The 22,069-nt window shown below is 32.1% G+C and overlaps 2 protein-coding genes across 3 annotated transcripts in view; one reads left to right on the forward strand and one right to left on the reverse strand.

Annotated features, from left to right (window-relative positions):
- Positions 1-1,574: 1,574 nt before the first annotated feature.
- On the reverse strand, positions 1,575-17,598 carry LOC114334433 (ADP-ribosylhydrolase ARH3). The gene is made up of 5 exons (XM_028284471.2): positions 17,282-17,598; positions 8,115-8,339; positions 7,430-7,715; positions 7,184-7,373; positions 1,575-1,992 (listed from the first exon to the last, which is right to left on the reverse strand). Exons 1-5 carry the CDS (start codon positions 17,472-17,474, stop codon positions 1,786-1,788), a joined length of 1,101 nt encoding a protein of 366 aa, XP_028140272.1. The 5' UTR covers positions 17,475-17,598; the 3' UTR covers positions 1,575-1,785.
- A 1,700-nt stretch (positions 17,599-19,298) lies between these two features.
- LOC114334431 (ribonuclease 3) overlaps positions 19,299-22,069 on the forward strand; it is a 113,342-nt gene continuing 110,571 nt past the window's right edge. For both annotated transcript variants that reach the window (XM_050659623.1, XM_050659624.1), the window contains exon 1: positions 19,299-19,916. In XM_050659623.1, coding sequence (XP_050515580.1) covers positions 19,534-19,916 — 383 coding nt within the window. In that variant the 5' untranslated portion in view covers positions 19,299-19,533. The remainder of the gene's footprint in view (positions 19,917-22,069) is intronic.

Raw genomic sequence — 22,069 nt, forward strand, 5'->3', positions numbered from 1 at the left:
AAAAATTCAAATTATACGAGCCAGCCCAAAACGCGTCGTGACGTCATCGGGTTATGTGTTTACATCCTACACCAACAAAGTAAGCAAAATTGTATACAATTTTTTCTTTTTTGAAAAATGGCTTTGACAGAGCCAATTAGCCAGACTTATTTGTGATTGATTTCAGATTCATAGTCATAAATTTCTTATAAACATAAGTACATTCTACAATATTATTTTTATAGATACATTGTGTAGCTTTTTTTTAAATTATTTTACTGTTTTTTTTATATTTTAATTTGTGCGAAACACTTTTTTTACTTATTTTTTTTCTATTCTTTTTTATTTTTGTTTCTATTTTTTTTTCTTTTTTTTTATTTATTTTTTTTGTTATTATTTTAATTGCCACACACCATTAGATGGTATAAGTGGCTCCTGATTATATATATATATATATATATATATATATATATATATATATATATATATATATATATATATATATATATATATATATATATATTTTATTATATGTTTTTATATATTATTTTTTTTATTTTTTCAAACCACATTAACAAATTATGCCTATTATATTACGTTTACAACTTGTATTTACATAATTTAACATGTTTATAAATGAGATGAAGAATTTCCATATCATTTGTAAATATTAAAGTATTAAGGTTTATTGGGAAAAAACATTTTAAATCTTTTAATTCCAAATTATACATTATAAACGTCGTAGAAAATACAGTTATGTTACGTTACAAGTGTTTTTGATCGTTTGAACTATTCATAGAAAACTTGTCATAGTAAATCTTCTTTCATTTCCTTCAAAAACTGCATTAAACTCCAATCTCAACAAACTGGTATATATTATTACCATAGAGGTATATATTAACATAGAGGGAGCCTACCTTCCGCGCTTCCTGACGACAAGATCCCATGGACTGGTTTGCTGCATCTCTTTCTAACACATTGTATCGAAAATCTATGATGACATTCAGTGTGAAGATAGGCATGGAAGAGGAGGACAACTGTAGCAGCTTTACTATGCGTAAGAGTGAAACAGCACTAATCGAAATAAAAAAGATGGTGTCGTCACTTCGCTCTGAATGACACTCTCTCTATGCTAATATATAACTCTATGATTATTACAATGACATACGATAAATGTCATTAGAATATAATTATTTTCGTTTGTTCCGCGACGACGAGCTGACCAAATACCCAAGTAGGTGGAGGCCAATAAACTAAAGAAGAAGAAGATACCTAAATATAACCATAAACGGAACCATATATTAAACTATGTGACGGCACCGGTAGTTTGAACTATTTTAAAATACAGAAGACTTTAAATTTGAACTTCTAAGTTATTATGAGCTTTTGAAGCATGAAATTTTGGAAATCTCATTTTTATACAAAACTGAACATTATTATGTAATAAAAAAATGTGCAAGTGCCCTATTTCTGGACTTGGTTCGTTATCTATTACAATTTGTGGTCTTTGATTTCCGTAAAGGTTTGTTATTATTCGTAAGTCCCTTTTGTCTGTTTTTCGTCTTTAGAATTTGGACTAATAAATAAAACAACAGTTTTGCTAAATAAATCATTTAATAAGGGAATATAATGAAACAAAATATGCTCAAGTAAAGAGTTACATAAATTTGGGAGATTGCAGCATGTTATAACGCTACCAAAAAAAAAAACAAGCAATAAAAATTGTCCTCACTGAAAACTTTTTACACTGTTACCAGTTATCAAAGTTCAATTCTATCGAATTAAGTTGCACAACATATACATAACTTAAGGCGGTCCTTCCTTTGCAGTATATAGGTTTTCCGCCACTTCAACTATTTCTTTAGAAAATTCACAATTTTTAGCAAGAATCGGATTAATGGCTTCTTCTCCTAAATAGGCCCCAGCAATTGCCCCTGCCATGCAAGCTATGGTGTCTGTATCACCTCCTAACGTCACTGCGTGCTGAATGGTTCTTCTGAATATGTTGTCAGTCTAAAAGAAAATTACCATTTAGTTTTTTTGTACATAACCTACATGAGTGATTTATGTTCAAGCAAAATTCAGCAAAACTGGGAATGTTGAATAGTGATTTTTTTTTTGGACACTGGGACTTATTTAGACATATTATATTTTAAAATGGGCCATGTTAAACAAAAAGCAACCAACCCTCAATTGGTAAATTAAGAGAAAATTAACTTTTTATGTTTTTCTAAATATTTAATTTTCCGTCGTATTTTTTAAACGATAACTTCACTAATCAATAGTTTAATTTTAGAGCAATTTTATCATAGTAGTACCAAAATTATCCTAATAAATTTTTACAAAAAAAATAGCCATATTGAGGGTTGGTTTCTTTTTGCTGTTGGAAATATATCTAATAAAATGCAATCTGCAAAATCCAACCAACCCACAAAATCCATGAATAAAACCGAATAATTTCAGTCAACTCAGTAATACAATACAGTAGAATTTCTACTATTAAACATAATATCAATACAAATAAAAAATATGCGATAATCAGTCAAAACAACAAACCATAATATTTAAAAAGTAAGATAAACATAGCCTTAATCCTAAAACTTACCATTTTCTGCAATTTCGCGAACCGCTTTAATTATTATAACAGTTCTTGATTTAAACATATTTTTCGCATTAAATATTCAAATATTTCTTCATAATATAATAGATATAACACAACAAATATTTTAATATTTAAGCACTAACTACTATTGGTCAGTACCTACAAGTAAAAACAAAAAGATGCAACATTCCAGGAACCGTAATCGGCATAACAATATCAACCCACTTGGCTGGTACTTTTCGACAGTGCAATGTAATAGAATGTTCAGTCACACAAACAATCCAAGTGGGTTGGTTGTCTTATGCGAAATCTTAAGTGAACTATTATTAAACAGAAATAATTTGGAGTAGTATTTTTCATGGTTTAATATTTAGAATGGCTTGGTTGCTTTTACGCAATGTAGAATACACATTTTTAAATCGATATGTGACATTATCTTGTTTTCCTCAAAAATGTGGGTTGGTTGCTTTTTGCATAACAAGGCCCAAATATAACAGTAATAAGTCTTGCTTTTTGGTCCTTACCGTTATGCTAAACATAAATCTCTTATAGATCGTTCCAAACCTTTTTTTCAGTGCGTCACAGATTATCGAATTCTCTCTAACTGATTGCAGTTGGAAGTGACAGAAAAAACGTACCTATGTGATTATTATACATTGAACTTAGAAAATTATGTATTCCTTGACGGGTATTTGCATTTTAAAACGGATTTATACTTATAGATTGTTCGGAATTGTTCCGCCAGTTGTTTGCCAAAACAAAAACAATAACAAATACACAAGATAATAGAAACGTAATACTAAACGACACCAAAATAGAAGCGGTTAATGATTATATATATTTGGGACAGATAATAAAAATAAATAAGGAAAACCAAACAGCGGAGGTAAAAAGAGGGGTCAGATTAGCCTGGGCAGGATTTGGGAAATTAAAATGGATTCTAAAGAATAAAAAAATACAACAATACTTAAAAACAAGAGTATTTGACCAGTGCATACTCCCAATTCTCACATACGTATGCCAAACATGGACCTTGACCAAGGCAAACATGGATAAAATAATGAAGACACAACGAGCCATGGAGAGAGCAATGTTAGGAGTAAAATTAACAGACAAAAAGCAAAACAACTATGTAAGAAATAGAACAAAAGTCAAAGACGCACACATAGACAACATATAGCCAGGCTAAAATGGAGCTTCGCAGGTCATAACGCTAGACAAACGGACAATAGGTGGAATAGCACGATACAACAATGGAGACCATCATAGGCGTAACCAGGATGATCCTAAGGGGGGTTACAACTACTGGAAAGGGGGGGTTACAACTACTGGAAGGTCTCTGAGGGGTATGGTGTTAAGCGTAAAGAGCTCAAAGTCCATCCCAATGGGGGGGGGGGGGGGTTATAACCCCCAAAACCCCCCCTGGTTACGCCTATGGAGGCCATGGACAGGAAAGAGAGCAAGAGGACGACCCATGAGATGGGGAGACGACATTAAAAAGATAGGAGGAACGCACTGGAAACAGAAAGCACAAAACAGAAGCGAATGGAAGAAACGGGGAAGCCTATATTCAAAATTGGACGAATTAAAGGGCGAAAGAAGAAGATACTTATAGATGTATAATTTGTTGACGATTCATCATCATCACTGTCTCGATAACCTTTTCTGGGTCTTGGTCTGTTCCAGGATTCTTCTCCATTCTGATCTGTTTCGTGCTTTTTTTCTCCAATTTTTTTATTTTTAAGGTTATTATATCATTTTCTATTTGTTCTAAATATCTCAGCTTCGGTCTTCCTCTTGTTATTTTTCCTACTGGCATCTGTTTGGATATTTTGTTTGGTATTTCGCCTTCTTCCATTCTTTCTACATGTCCCATCCAACGCAGCCGTCCTATTTTAATGAATGTTATGATATCCGGATCCTGGTATATTTTGTATAGTTCAAAGTTGTACATATATGTGTCGCAAGATTTTTCTTTCAAAGGTGGCTAGCAATGTTTCCTCTCTTTTAGTGAGTGTCCAGGTTTCTGAGCCGTATGTGAGTACCGGTCTTATTAAGGTTTTGTATATTTGGCATTTTGTTTTTCTTACGACGTTATCTGATCTTAGTTGCCGAATTAAGCCATGGTAACTTTTATTGGCAATAAATATTCGCCTCTTCACTTCCTCCGCTACGTTATTATCAGACGTGACTAGGGATCCCAAGTATGTACAGTTATTTACCCCCTCAATTGGTTGGCGATTACAATACTCTAAATAGATAACCAATTAATGAGGCGAGTAAAGATAATTTGACACAAAAATAATCAATCATATTATGGTAAAATGACAATTGTAATTTCTAGGTTAGTATTTGTCATCGACGTAAATTGGTATATTCGGACATTGTATAGTGGATTTTATATTTATTTATTTTTACATTAAAATATTTTAAATATTAATATTCTGAAAAATATAAATTTGTATAGATATTGATGTTTATATAAATATAAATATTCTGACAACTGTCAGATTTAACTAAATTGTCATGTATAATGTATAATGATTTGCGACATCCTTAAAATCCTATATGACGTCAAAATTAATGACGCACTGAAAAAAGGGATAATTCTACATGAAAAACTAATGACAATTTGTCCGAAATGTCCGCAAATGGTTTGTTTCCGAGATACAGGGTGTTGAAATTTTTATTTCAAACTGCCAATTTTTTTACTGCTCTAAGACCGGTTGAGATATGAAAATTACATTTGGTGGGTTTCAAGAGGTAGTTATTGCGCATTTTTTGGCATACAAATAACAATTTTATATTCATCATTGGCGCGCCTACGGGTAATGTACTGAATTTTTTTAAAGAAAAAAAAAATGGTACGTTACTGAGATAATTCAAATTAAAAATTATTTTTGTGTTCCACGTTTAATTTATGAAAAAGAACCTTCCTTGTATTTTTTTCCTATGGTGCACCGTATTTATGCGAAAAAATTAAACATCTTCGAGCTTATTTTTCAGTTCTTCATACATTATCAAGAACTCTCCAATATAATAATACAAAAGTAGAACAATAACAGAAAATATTACTAAAAAGATTTTAACTAGGCGCAAAGCTACAACAAATGTTCAAAATTACCGCCTTTAAAGGTAACAGAATAATTTTATATTCACCATTGGCGCCCGTACAGGTAATTTTCTTAATTAAAAAAAATAGTACACCACTGAGAAACGTTAAATTAAAAATAATTTTTGAATTCCTCGTTCAATTTACGACAAAAAATCATTCTTGTCTTTTTTCATATGCGGCGCCGCTTTTATAAAAAAAATAAAACATCTTAACGCTTACAAATTATTCGAGGTAGATTCCATATGCATAGAAACTTATTTCAAATACTTGACAAAATGAAAAAAGACAAAAACGATTTCTTGTCGTAAATTGAACGAGAAATTCAAAAATGATTTTTAATTTGACATATCTCAGTGACGTACTATTTTTTTCTTTAAAAAATTCGGGCCATTACCCGTACGCGCGCCAATGGTGAATATAAAATTACTAGGTCACCTTTAAAAGAGGTAATTTTGAACATTTGTTGTAGCTTTGCGCCTAGTTAAAATCTTTTTAGTAATATTTTCTGTTATTGTTATACTTTGGTATTATTATATTGGAGAATTCTTGATATGTATTAAGAAATGAAAAATACGCTCGAAGATGTTTTATTTTTTCGCATAAAAACGGTGCACCATAGGAAAAAAATACAAGAAAGGTTCTTTTTCATAAATTAAACGTGGAATACAAAAATGATTTTTAATTTGAAATATCTCAGTGGCGTACCATTTTTTTCTTTAAAAAAATTCAGACCATTACCCGTATTCGCGCCAATGATGAATATAAAATTGTTATTTGTATGCCCAAAAATGCGCAATAACTACCTCTTGAAACCCACCCAATTTAATTTTCATAGCTTAAAAGGTCTTAGAGCAATAAAAAAATTCGCAGTTTGAAAAAAAATTTCAACACCTCGTATCTTGGAAACGAACGATTTGCGGACATACGTTTATAGAGCAAACTGTCATTATTTTTTCATGTAGAATTACCCCTTAAAGTTTTTCATACTTATTTACTAACACCCTGTATAATCCAGGTAAGGCATATAAAAATCGAAAAATTACTGAGTGCTATTTTTCAACTGGAATATCTGAGGGAAGTCACAATAAAAATATTTAAGACATTTCACAATATGAGTTGTTATGCAGTTCATAAAAATGTTGAATATCTCTTTTTAAAGAGCAAGTATTTTCAAGAAAGTCGTCTGTTGAATGTGTTCATCTACAATGCATAGTTTTTTCACAATATTGAAATGAATGAAAAGTCTTTCCTTTTCTATTATTAGTATTAAATGTTAATAAAAAATCATGATGCAGTTAACATTTTGACACCCACGATATGTATACTTTCTATTGATTTCCCCAGACATTTTAGTTGAAAAATAGCACTGAGTAATTTTTCAAGTGCTTTTTCGACTTTGTTTCCTGGAGTATTATGCAAGTTATACAAGTAAACTAAATAATAAGCAAAATTAATCAAACAACACAGTATTTGATATGGATATAAACCTGGATATGTGGTATTTCCTTCAGGGCCTTCAAAAAGCAATAAATGGCTGTAGGAACAGATTCATAGGCACTTATACCGTTTCCCAAAGTTAATATAACTTCTTCGTCTAATTCGTCGTCATCCTTTTTGCCAATTAAGTACTCCACAATTCTTATTTTATCTTGGTAAGCTCTTCTACTGGCACTTTCACTAAAACAAACAAAACAACCATTAAAATGGATTCTATGAACAGTAAATACACTTACTCTTCTTCAATATCATCCAAGTCCTCTTCTACTCTCTCAACTTTTCTCATCCTTCTATACAGTTCAGCACAAAACCTCTCAGCATCAATCTTGGCTTCTGGATCACATTTCAGAGCAAGTTGGATAGCTATAGACTGCAGAATGGCCCCATTGACTCCTAATATGTGAGTATGCGTCAATTTTGTGGCATTTGTAGCAGCCTCAACCATGGCTTTGTAATTATCATGGAAATAAAGGGCTACGGGTGCTATCCTCATTGCACCTCCATTGCCAAAAGATCCTTCACCTAAACAATTGTTAAATGTTAGTTACAGATTACAGGTCTTCAGTAATAAGTGATTTGGGTAATTTTTCACTTGTAACTCGGCTACATTTTGAGTAAAATAACTTTAGAATAGCTCAAATTAAAGGGAAAAACTACCAGCTTTAAAACTAAACATTCAATTACAATTGAAATATTATTTACAACAAAGTTATGACAATTATAAACAGAAATATAAATAAATTTTTTAATAAAAAAATATTTATAGGATTTTTTGGCTACTAAAACTATAGATTATAGCACAGCAAGTTACATAGTGGTACTGTATGATCCAAGACGAAGAATTCTATGAATTACAGTAGAGCAATAATTCTATAAAATCAATTGACAGAAGACACCGAATTTGAAAAGATTCATCTTTACCCAAAAATTGTTCTTTAGCTGGTTTGAAAACATCTTCATATTTGGTATTTTTCAGCTTACGAAAAACATCTACAATACTCTGTCCATATCCGCGTTTGGGTTCCTTGAAATATTCATTAACAAATAGTCTAGCGAGAAATTTGTAGTCCGGTTCTGGTTTGTCAGTCAAAAATTTAGCTACTGACTTCATCATAGCTGTGTCATCTGTGTAGGATTTATATGGAGCTAAAACAAAATATAATTGGTACTCAACACATCCAAACAATTTTTGTATTAAATATACCCAGATAATTTGAGCACATGTGTTGTAGTGCCTATCTATAAATAAGGAGATCGGGAGGAGTGCAAGAATTATAGAGCAATAAACCTATTAAATACCACATATAGAAGTCTAGCAAACATAATAAGTATGACACTTATGCCCGGTTGCACCAACAGATCTTAGGCTTAAGTCGAGAATATCATAAGAATTAATATAATATAATTATAATATATTACAATAAGAATACCATAATATAATAATAGATATAATTGATAATAAGGTAAGAATCTAAAATTATGGTTCAACGTAAGTGATACTCAATGAGGCCCTATTTATAAGTAGAGCTTAGCTAAGCTGGAGCTTAAGATCTGTTCGTGCAACCAGGCATTAACTCCTTAACCTTTAAATACACACGCTGGCATATTTTGTACGCCAAATATAAGAATTCTACTGCAAATATATATTTAAAAATTTAATTTTTGACCTTCTTTATCTATCTAACCCATCACTGGAATGTGCTTTACAATTGGTTTTAGTTTCATTATAATCGGCGTTCTGGGAAGATCATAATTTACAGTTTATAAGTTGTTGTTTCCGGTGGTGATATATTTTTCTTTATAAACAATACTTTTTCTCATTTAAAAAATGACATTTCAAAAAATTTTTGAAGTTATACCTACTTCTTTAGGCACAATGGGAGTGAAATTTAATATGCGCGAATTCATCAAAAACCTCAGTCCCAGACGCATTATACCTTTGCTCTGATTGGGTGTTCAAATGACATGACAATAATTGTTCAATATGGAGGTTATGGATAAACAAATATTGTATAGGTATATTAGTTTTTATTGTTGTGAGGACTAGTGTTGGAAAATTCTCGAGAATGAAGAATCGGAGAATATTCTCGATATGGAGAATTTTCTGAGAATGAACCCCATGACGCACTTAAGAATATTGTTGATGATGAAAAATAGGGTTTTAAAAATCATGATATTATATACAAAATTATGAGACGAAACAACAGTGTTCTTTGTATATAAAAAATACAAAAACAACAGAAAACATAAAATTTCTTTGATAAAAAAATGAAATATTCTTCTTAACAGCAAATAATCGATGTGGTATGATAAAAGATGAGACCTCAGATTCAGAATCTATTTCTATCATTAGCTCATCCTAGTCATCTACAATCTGCATTTCAATGTACTGATGAGTTATGGGATTTTGTTTTTAACGAGTGGCCAGCTCAGTCATGGATTGGTCTAAGTCTAACAATTTTAAATTGTGAGCAATAAAAGTTACCTTACGAGCCCACTCAGCAGTGAGCCGGTTTCTTTTAGAGGAGTGGATAAAAAAAAACCATAAGTACAGAAACTTCTTTCAGTCGCTGCACTGGGTGAAGGCATGCTTAACACCCTCAGCACCAGTGTATCCTTTTAGATACACACTGTCCTCAATGTTGTGTTCGATCTGTTGTGTCTCCTATAAGGACACACTTTCTTAAGTTTTTATATGTAGAGAATAATGTTTTGGCCTGAGCCAATTTCCTGGTATTCGCGGTGTGCAAGTACTTGGAAAAAGAAACGAGAAACGACCCTGCGCGAGTCGCGGAGAAATATTGCAACTATCTTAAATAATTCATATTGTCAATTGAAATTGTCAAATTGACGTATATTTCATACCTTCTGTCAATGAAGCAGAAAAATTATATATTGCTCCACAATATTGATATGATATGCAATTATTATATAAAGGTGAATTTAATTAATTGTATTTTGCTTGCAGTACTGCATTTTAATAACTAATTTTATTTACTACATACAATTCGAGGGTCACAGTGCAGTACCTCGTATCTTTTTTTTTTTCGAAATTCGGTTTTATGTTTATTCCGTTTGCAAACAACTTCTGCCATCTCTCCGTAAACGTCTTAAATAATTAGTTCAGCTATGGGCCGCCTGGGCTATGTGAGAACAGGACCTCGGATAAAAATCCTCTTATCGTTAACTGCATTACCTCTTACGCAGCATAACCTTCAATAGCTTGTGACTCCAAAGTAAGTAGTGCTCTGATTTTTCCTTATTTGTGAGAAATTTAATAAGCTTTTTGTCGGTTCTTGCATATTAAAGAGTGTTTAAGATTAGTATTTGTAACATTACGTAGTTAATAATGCCTGTTTACTATAACTAATATCATAAACAGTTGTGTAAACAATTGCGAACGTTATACGAGTTCCTGTATTTAATATTTTTAATTTATACGTGGTCCTGTATTTTGATTTTTGTTACAGATAATTTAAAGATGAGTTCGAGAGCTCGAAAAATTTTGCAAATGCTGCAGACAAATGACGAAAATATCGACAATAGCTTAACACTGTCCAAGGATATGAGTATTTGTGAATCCGACGCCGTCCGTATGATAAATGAAGCTGAGTTTATTTTTGCTGATACGTTTCAAACAATGCAACGGTTTCAAGTTGAAGGAGAGACAGAAAATGGTACCTCTAGGCCTGAAGTAGCAGTTTCAACAAATAAATTTCATGAAGATGACGCAAATCTACATAATACTGCAATAAATTCGAAAAGTGGTGATGAAGATAATACCGAAAAAGGAATAGCTAATTTACAAAACAAAAGCCCAAATAGTGACCAAAGAATTGAAGAAGAAACATACGAAGATGTATCTATAACAAATACATTTTCTACAAATGATGAATATCTACCCATTAATACCTTAGCTTCAGGAAGTCGTGAAGATAATATCGAAAAAGAAATCACTAATACAGTCGAACCCGCTTATTGGAATAGCCTTTGTACCAGGCAAAAATATTCTTATAACCGGAATATTCTAATAACCGATCATTGGTGGCTAGTCCAAATAAGTGTATACGTAATAATATTATTTACATACTATGCCAATGTGTAGTTTTACATACTATGCCAATACGTATATCATATATGTACACCTACATAATCAGTATATTATGTAAATGGTTTTAGGTCTTTTTACGTCAATAATACAGTAGTGTAACAACTACTTATCTATGTATGTGTTAAATACCAAATTACATTATATTATATATGTGAATGAATACAGTAGCAGTAGGTAATTAATATAAAATGTATGCAATATGTATATATGTAAATATTTTCTTATTAAAATGCATATAACAAAATTACTTATTTTTTCTTGAGAAATTATCGGTAATTATAGCTTTTTGTTGTTAATCCGTGCGGTCATCCTTAATCCATTGGTTGAATGGAACTTTTATTGGCGGCAAGAAATGGATGAATTGAATTTAACAAAGCCATAAGCCTCTCTGGGTGAATTCTAAATAAACTGCTTCTAACAATTTTATAGCAGGCAACAGTGCCTTTGTGTAGACAAATAAAAATTACTTTATGACCCATGCATTTGTCGGCTAAAAATCGAATTGGTACTCGTAACAAAGTAATAAATATTTATTACCCTAATAATATCTAATCCATAATCCTTGACGACTGACCATAATAACCAAACATAATTTAAATTTTTAGTAAAATTGTAAAAAAAAAATAGTCGTTGACCTGCAAAATATGCTAATAAGCGGTATTATCTAATTAGAACCTATTCCAATAAAAGGATAAATTTATTAAGGAGTAAATGGAAACGTTTCGGGAACTCGAATTTATATTCCATAAGCCGGGATATTCCTATAACAGGGATTCTAATAAGCGGGTTCGACTGTATTAGAAACAAAAGCCCAAATAGTGACCAAATAATTGAAGAAGAAACCCGTGAAGAAGTATGTTTAACGAATAGATGTTATGAAGATGATGAATATCTACCCAGTGAAGTATCAGATTCAGAAAGTAGTGACGAAGAAAATAGCGAAAAAGAAATTACCAATACACGAAACAAAAGCTCTAATAGTGACCAAAGACTTGATATAAATAATGAAACTACAGGGAAAAAGCGAACAAAGGGGGTTAATCAGAGAGCCATGAATAAGAAAAAACGCATGGAAGGAGAGAAATACATTGGTTTTAGAAAGCCCAGAGGACAAAAAAATACGTTTCATGATACACTTGAGAAGCGAGGCATCTAAAGCCTCGATGCCAGTGCGGAACAGAAAAAAATGGTGCTAGGAAATGCCAGCTTATTAGTGAAGAACATAGAAAAATTATATTTAAACATTTTTGGCAGCAAATGTCTTGGGATCAAAGAAAAGTTTATGTGTGCAACACAGTGAAATTTAAAAGTCCCGAAAAACAAAAAAATGAATCTAGAAGAAGGTCTACGCTTATCTATACACTTCCTGTAAAAAATGTCACCTTCCCTGTTTGTAAAACGATGTATCTTAGTACAACTGGTTTGGGTGAGTGGTCTGTAAGAAGCTGGGTACTGCAAAATGAGAACGGGATAGTTCTCAAAAATGAGAGTGCTATACTTACACGAACGGTAAGGGTAAGAAGGAACGACAAATATGAAGATACTAATTTTTTGGGGCAGTTTTTGGATTCTCTTAATAAATTGCCTGCACATTATTGTCGGAAAGACACATCGAAATTATACTTGGAACAAGATTTCCAGTCATTACAGCAGGTATTTGAAGAATACAAAAAGCAATGTCAAAATCAAAACAAACAGTGTCTATCAATATCTGCATTGTCAGCAATGATTAAACAAAAGAACATCGGATTATTTAGACCACGGAAGGACAGATGCGATGAGTGTTATAAGTTTGAGAATGGAAATTTAGAGCAGGTAGATTTTCGCAAACATCAAGAAGAAAAAGATCGTGCTAGGAAAGAGAAAGAGTCAGACAAAGATAAAGCTGTTTTGGGAGAATGTATTGTAGTCACTATAGATGTACAAGCTGTAAAATTATGTCCGCATGTACGCGCGAGTTCTCTTTATTACAAAGTTAAATTATGTTGTCATAATTTTACTGTGTACGATGTGGCAACTAAGCAAGCAACGTGTTATTGGTTTGACGAGACCAAAAGTGATTGCCAAGCTAGCACCTATGCGTCCTGTTTAGTAGATTATTTGAAAGAAAACTACTTAGACAAAAACGATAAAAGAGATATCATAATATTTTCAGACGGTTGTACGGCGCAAAACCGTAATTGTATCATGTCTAACGCACTTTTGTACCTCTCAGAAACTTACAATGTGGCAATTTATCAAAAATATCTGGCCAAAGGACACACGCAAATGGAATGCGACAGTGTCCATGCTACAATAGAAACTGCGCTTAAAAATAAAGACATTCATCTACCGAGCGATTATGCAAGAATAACCAAAGAAGCACGCAGAAAAAATCCCTATGTAGTGAAATCACCAGACTTTGATTTTTTTCGTAACTACAGCATAAAGCCTTTATTAAAATATGAGTCAATTCGTCCGGGAAAACTTGCACACGATGCCGTTGTAACTGATATTAAAGCATTAAAATATTGTAACGGTGAAATACAATATAAATTGACTTTTGATGAAGAGTTTCGTAGTCTTCCTCGCAGAGCCAAGGCAATCAATCTGAAGCAGACCATCTTTCCGGCACTTCATAAAGGTCCTCTCAATATTACAAAAAAGAAGTATGATCACTTACAACAAATAAAACCGGTGATACCACGAGATTGCTGGTCATATTATGATTCGCTACAGTTTCAGTAGGAAGTACGTCTTAGTATAATATTTGTTGCGCTTTGCACGCATTCTCTTTTGTATTTTAAAATTGTTTTTTATTATTGTGAACTAAGCAATAAAACTTGGTTTTTTAAAGAATTCTGATTTTTAATTTTAAACAATTATTATTTGTGATTGTCGATTTTATAATCAAGAAAATAACAATAAATGGTTCATTTTATATTTTGTATATTATTATATTACAGTATATTATATACTACAGTACCTTGTATACTCATACATCAAATAATGCAGTACCTCGTATGTGACATTTTAATATGTTGTTACTATTTTTCCAACAATTTAGTAAATAAATTATGTTACTTAAGTGTTAAATAGTTGCAGGTGAACTTGATACTGACGATCAGAAGAAAACCGCCGTTTTTGCTGTTTCCTGTAAAGTCGTGTTAAAAAAGATACGAGGTACTGCACTGTGACCCTCGAATTGTTGATGTTTTCATAACATAACCTGAATCTTATTTTTTCTTCTTATTATTTTTTTTTGGACTATGGCCTCGACAATTATCCAGTAACCAGGACTAATATAATTGGCCAATATAATTAAAAGTGCGAATAATAGTACAGAGCGTAGAAATAGGGGTCGCTTTGCCGAACTTGCACGGTCCCAATAACTGGGTTTGGCCTTAGACATGAAAAGATAGGTTGTATGTAACTAGAAATTCATATGAAAAATGTTATTGTAGTACATAAGTATTTGAACCCATTCACCCAAAAAACGTTTTGGCCCAGAATGAAAATTTTGTAAACTAGCATGGCGCTTAAGGTACATATATATCAACTACTATTTTAGTTAATTTTGTTCCGAAACATGTACATTTTCACCATATGATTAAGTCTAGTTTTTCAATTGATTTTACAACGTATGGTTTTCCAAAAAAATTCCTCCTTAGACTGATAAAGTGCCAAATCTGCCATTATTTCAGCCGACTGATCACCATATTTTAAAGTTGCTAAATTATCTACAAACTCAGTTTCCTCAACTTGTTCTTCTCTGCTTAAATGAACACCATTCTAAATATTTGCACGTTAATATTGCACCAAAACGATAAATATTGACACTGTAAACACCATTGCTAGTGGTTCATGGGATTGGCAAAAACAATATACCTACATATTTTTTAAATTATAATAATTTGACCCGTATCTAGTTTTTATTTTTGTTTCGGTTTTTGAAAATATAAAAATTTTTGCAGAGAATATTCTCGAGAGAATTTTCTGGCCGACAATATTCTCCTTCTCGAGAATATTCTCTTGAGAATATTCTCTTCTAACATCACTAGTGAGGACACAGACAAAAGCAAGTTTATAATTGTAGTAACTTTTTAAATAGTTTTTAAAAGCAACAGGTACGTACTTAATTGTATATGTTTTAGTATTGTAGTAAAAAATTACATAGGTACTTAAATATTTGGAAAATGTATGTACCTATCTAGTAGGTAATGCTTTGATTTACATAATTTGATTACCAACAAAATTTCTACCACTCTTCATCTAATATACCTATTGTTTTCTTACTCTATGTTTTGTTTTATTTTAATTCTACAAAAATCAAACTAATTTAATTAAATTCAGAACTGTCAAACAGTAAAACGTTCAGTTAGCCTATCTTACCACATGACAAGTATGTGTAAGTGGTTAAGTCGGGTGATGGGTGCATGTAAGTGGATTTCAAATCTAGGCATGCGGGTTCGAATCCCAATGTAAGTTTTTATTTTTTATATACATTTTATGATTGTGAATATATTTGTTATATAATTTTTTTCAGAAAATGCGTAATTAGTTAAAATTTTTGCCAATAATTATTATTGAAAAATAATTTCTTTGTGGCATTTTTCAATGTGTTTGTGTGTTTTATTCTTTTATTTTTTTAATTTTTGGTATTGTTTTAATAAAAAATTTTGGAAAGTAGTAAGTATTAAAATTAGTTTAATATTTAAACAAAATATAAATAAACTGTTTAAAGTACATATATTAATTTCGTTGGAATCATATAATAGAAGTATAACTTCTTACATGCGTACAAAGTACACACACATTCTTTTTTATTAGTAAATTTTATTTATCATGGAATCAGATTCCAGTTATAAATCCCAAATGGCATACTGAGAAGGAACTCAAAGCATTCACTGATGCTGAATAAAGTTTATTACAAACAACTAAGTGTATTTAAAAAAAAATCAACAAATCCTCTGTAAGTGTATTTTCTTGTGGTGTATAAAGTATGCCAGGCATGTCGTTATGTTATAACTTGATGCGTAGGTAGTTAAAGGTTAATGGAAGAGTTAGAGCACCTTGGAATCACAGAAAAATTAGGACATCTGCTAACAGTAAGTCTAACACTTCAGAAAAGATCAGTTTCAATGGAAAAACTTCTAAGGAGATCAAAGTAAGCCAAGGTGTGAAACAAGCAGGAGTCTTTATAATCTTTATATTGTATAATTTAAAATAAATTAAATCACTTGGTTTGAGAGGGTGGGCCGATTGCCCCTATGGATCCACCAATGGAAACAAGGTGACTCTATCTTGCTGTTTAACCTCATATTGGAAGCAATAATTATGGATTGAATAGAAATCTTCTGAGAATGAAGACTCATAAATAAGAGAACAAAGACGAACCTATATAAGACCTCTTGTTACATCTTGGATGGAAACAATAACGATTAACTAGAAAGAGGAAGATATCCTTCTGAAATTTGAAAGAAAAATAATGAGAATGATACTTGTATGAGAGAGGGAAAAAGAATGACAACAAATGCAGAAAATGGAAGAATTAAATGGAGAAAATATAGTCAGATACATGTATCTTTGCTTAGAATTGAGAGCACACATTATATAGAGACACCCACACTCAGATAAGTTGAGAAGAATAACTAACAGGACACCACTGAGCCCAGATATAGAGGAAGGCCTAGAAGAGGATGGTTGGATGATGTAGAAGAAGATATAAGAACAATAACTTTTAAAGACTGAAAAGTTCAGTGCAAAGACTGGAAGAAATGGAAAAGAGTCACAACAGCAGCAAGGACACAGGGCAAGCTATAAATGGCATAGATGAATAATCTACCACTCAAGAATAGGATATTGAACGCAATGGCGTTAGCTATAATCTCTAAGGATTGTCACACTTAATTAAATGTGCAGATTAACTCCCTGTCAAAACTTGCTCTTATTGAAAAATAGTCTGTCATAATTAACACACACACACACAACTATTTACCGCTGAACGTAGGATCTTGCATTCTATCGAAATACTTCTGAATGATCAATTTGTCTCCATGGGTGATGGTGTCTCCTTCAAACGGGGAACCAGTACAATCTCCGACGAGGGCTCCGAGAAGACACCCTTTAAATTTGCTTTTCAGCACAGCGGCTTCCATTTTAGCCATTGTAAAATGTTTGATAATAGACATTAATTAATATTCTCTCCCTTTACATAATTTACATAGATTTTAAACACGCAATTTAATTTTATTTTGAAGCAGTCAGGGTCACTGTCACTCTTCAACCTATGCTCTTCAACTTTCAATTCTTCTTTCATTTGTCATTTAATAAAGTCAATAAATAATCTTTCTTCTATTTCTTAATAGGCTTGCAAATCTTTCTTGGTATTTTTCTAAACGAAAACTATTCAGATGAAGAGATGTTTATATCTTTTCCGTAGTAAATGTTAAATCAGGAATGCCTTAATGCCTTTAGTTTCTACCTAATTTAACTTAAATAAAATCCACGTTGGAAAAACCATTTTTATCAACTCTTCAAATCCCTTTCAAAAATTTTTGATACACCACTGCCCTTGACTATCTGTCATCAATGCTTCAGACAAAGCCCCCGTAACACAAGCCCTGACCATTGAAGTTTGGCAACGGTGAATAGAGGGCCTATAAAATATCTGGATAAGCATTTTGTTGTGAGTTAAAAATTGTTCCACGCAAAAACCTTTTTTTAGAGAAGACACCTTCTGTGCTTTTCCAAAATATTTGACAAAGCAAGAAAATGCTGCTAAAAGGAATATTCATAATAGAGAGAATTCATTATAAATAGCAAATAGCCAGCAACAAAACAAGTTATGTCCGATGGCTTCAAGTTATGTGATAGTGGAATCAAAGAATACTCCATGGATTAAGTATTCTTTGGTGGAATATTGTAATTTCAGTGAAAGTGTAAGTTAAGTCATTTATTTGATGAAATGAAAGTGCCTTCAAAATAGGGATAGGGATGGCGGTTGTTGACAAAAAAACCGGTTTTCGGTTCAGTAATATTTTTATTAATAATTGTACTAAATTATTAATTGAGATTTTAAGATAAAATAAAAGACAACCTATATTATAATAATAATATCGTATAGCATTTTTGCCGGGGAGATCCTTTCGGATTGTTGTTGTAACCCTATATTGTAAGTAGTAAGTAAATATAGTGTCGATAACTAGCGCCCAGCGAAACCGACGGTTTAACGTACTCTACCGAGGCACGGTGAACGGTTTGAACATTTTTAGAAATGAAAATGAATTGTTGTTGCCGAGGCTCGAATCGGCAACAACAAAAAAAAACAAAACAAAAAACTAAAATAAAATACAAAAAAGAATGCATTTATTTTAATATTAATATTAATATTTTTATTTGTAAAATGTATACACTATGTGTTCTTGATAAACATCAAGTAGTATAATATATATTTATATTTATTAACATAGTATGTACATTAGCTGTAATGAGTAGATAAATAAGAAGTAAAAAATTGTAATAATATTATAATAAACAAGTTTCACTAATTGGCAATATCTTTAATACATTTAGGTACTTTTGATTGAGACTGCATGGCTGAATGACCATAGTCCAAGCCAAAAAGAAAAAAAAAGACGCTCGAATCCGTGCGCTCTGGTTTATCAGCCAGGTAGACAACCTGACAACCTATAAAGACAAAAGTAATAAAAAAGAAAAGTGTACAAAAAAAAAAGAAATATCTAAACTTCAAAGTGCCCAAAACATGTTTTAATATGATTTTAATTTTGACCACCTACCTTTACTTAAACTACCTACTTTTATTATATTATATCACATTTATAAGTATTTTGATTACTAATTACTGTGTCTAATATCTAAGTAAAATAAATACTATTTTGTAAAAATTTAGTCAAATATAACTCTTTAAAATTGTTCTTTTCGCTATTATCTTCGTAAATAGGCCCTCTATTTGCCAACTCGACATTGTGTTGCCACATTTCACACTGGACTGTTCAAATCTTTCAAATAAAGACGATGATGCTTCTCTGAGAATACACGCAGGAATAGGAATAAAAGAAGAAGATTCGAAGATTGACGTTGACGTTGACAAGAATTCGACAGTATTTACAGTCTTGTTTAGTTATAATTTATATTTTTGAGTATTTTAATGTAATAAACAGAACATGTAAGAAGTGAATAATGTGATTAAGTAAAAGAACGATGGTTTTTCATCGCCATACATAAATTATGGGCGACCACCAGTGGTACTATGACAACTTAAACTATCCTCCACCTACACAAGCTCAATACAATCCCCACATTCCACCCCAATCTAGCCACTCTTATACGCAGTGGTCTCAATCGCAACAGACATCTACGAACGTCTACAGTTATCCTCCAGTTCCTTCGTACCCTCCTCCTCCAATTCCTGCATCTTATATACCATCATCTTCTGGAGTCACCCAACAACAACACTTCGACTACAGATATTCGCACTTGCAGTCCCAATATCAAACTACAGGCAGTGTTAACGATTATACGAAAGATCTAGAAAACTACAGATATATAAAATCAAGAGTAACTGAAACTGAGACTGAATTTATTCGAATTTCTGAGAAATCCAGGGAAAGGTATGTACTAATTTTGAATTTGAAAATATTATAGTAAATAAGTTGTTTTAACACCTTCGCTGCGTTTGGAGATATTTTTAAACTTATACGTTGACTGCGTTACTAGTCATATATTATGTTCAGTAGTGAACCTTTGCCACAGTGTGTTATGACCAATGAACTGTCAACACTGATGGAATGGTCCCATTCCATTTAAACAGGGAAGCGAGATTGACTGCAACATACAAGAGAGAGGTGCTAGAGAGACAGAGAATTTTTCAGGTAAAATTTGCTATAACTACCACCAGAGTTGCCAGATGTGATTTTATAAAACCCCCACTTAGAAACTGAAATTTCCTCAAATCACCCAAATTTAAATTTTTGCCGCATTTTAATAAATCAGTAATCAAATGTAGAGAACAGTAAACAAAAATTATACTACTTATCAACAGAGGGCCCTGGAAATAATTCATAGGTCCAATCTTCTTCCATTATATGAGAGTATAATATACAGTTCTATAATCCCTTAAAATCTTCCATACTTTTCACCCCAAAAAATCTCCCCACCATTTCTGCTTAGAGAAGTTCCCCTATACGCTTTCAAATTACCCCAAAATTGTGGGAAAATACCCCAATCTGGCAACCATGACGTACCTGACTAGCAGTGTCAATTTGTTTACGAAATATTGTGATTATCTTCCCTCCTTTACCTGAGTATCTCTATCTCATCCTGAAGTCATTAAATTCGATTTATGGCGATTCCATCAGTGTTGACAGTTCGTTGGTTATGACCCATATGTGCCTTGTAAAGATAAAGCCATTTAAGTGGTTCCTGTGACTCGAAATTAAAAGATATTTTATTTGTGGTCAAATTGTTATTTTTTTAATACAGTGGAACCTCGATTATCCATCAGGGCACCAGACCAAGGGTATGACGGATAATCAAAAAGACGGTTAACAGAACATTAACAAAACTTAATTGACCAAACGACTAAGTGACACAATCAATGTTCGAATTTGAATCAAATTTAATTATGGTGACATACAGATATTGATTGTAAATGATTTTGTGTTGTGCATTTTTATTTTCGGATTGCGATTCTAAAAATAGAACTCTAAAAGCACGGTATCATTTATCACCTATTTAAATTGAAATTTAATCCAGAGCCCTGAATAAGAACAAAAATTATATATATAAATTTGGGTTCAAAACGTCCTCCGATGTTGTCCGATGCCTTGTTGACAATATCTTCTATCATTGCAGTTTTCCTCTTCTAATCCTCATACACTCATTGATCGTCTTACTCCTTGTATCCATGTCGTTCTTGGCCTTCCTCTTTTTCTGTTTTCTGTAGGTATCCATTTCATAATTTCTTTGGCAGTCTTTCCTCCCCCATTCTCTGAACATGTCCGTACCACGTTAATTGTTTCTTCTCAATGCATTCTACAACCGTTTCCTGTATATTCATTCTTCGCTTTACTTCCTCATTTCTAACGTGGTCCAATCTCGATGTTCTACTTGCTCTTCTTAGGGCGTCCATCTCAGTAGCTTCTATTTTCGTTTTTGGTGTTCCTTTATTCTCCATGTTTCGGATCCGTATACCAATGTGCTCTTAATCATGGTGTTGTATATTCGCAGTTTTCTTTGTTTCCCTATCTCGGTACTCCACAAAACTCAATTCAATGATTTAATTATCGTTCTTGCATTATTTATTCTGCTCTTAATTTCTGCATCGTCAGTACCTTCCTTGTTGAAATTAATGCCCAAATACTTATATTTATCACAGCTAGTTATTTTCTGATTATTGTCCAATATCATATCAGTTGAATCCTCACCTAGGTATAAATATTGTGTTTTTTCTACATTCATCAACAAGAACAAAAATTATTTACATAAAAAATGTCGTGGTGTCATAACTGCACGTGTACATTTCAACGAATATCGTTTGGCTTATCGCAATGCTCAAACAAAATGAATTGATGACTAAATTTTTACTTATGTAGTCAATATAACTTATGTAGGTATGGACCCTGACAGTTAACAGAAGTGACGGTTAATAGAGAGACGGATAATGGAGGTTTCACTGTACAATCATTTGACACATTACACCTTACAAAAGCAGGAGTGAACTTTGCTGTCTGAAAGGTGAAGCCATAATAAAAATAAAATGGTT

Source organism: Diabrotica virgifera, chromosome 8, assembly GCF_917563875.1.
Source record: "Diabrotica virgifera virgifera chromosome 8, PGI_DIABVI_V3a".
Lineage (NCBI taxonomy): Eukaryota > Metazoa > Arthropoda > Insecta > Coleoptera > Chrysomelidae > Diabrotica > Diabrotica virgifera.

Coding starts and splice junctions, on each gene's coding strand:
- LOC114334433 (XM_028284471.2), bottom strand. CDS start 17,474: ATGTCTATTATCAAACATTTTACAATGGCTAAAATGGAAGCCGCTGTG. Junction 8,340..17,281: donor GCAAGATCCTACGTTCAGCG/GTAAATAGTTGT, acceptor ATTTTGTTTTAG/CTCCATATAAATCCTACACA. Junction 7,374..7,429: donor TTGGATGATATTGAAGAAGA/GTAAGTGTATTT, acceptor TGTTTGTTTTAG/TGAAAGTGCCAGTAGAAGAG.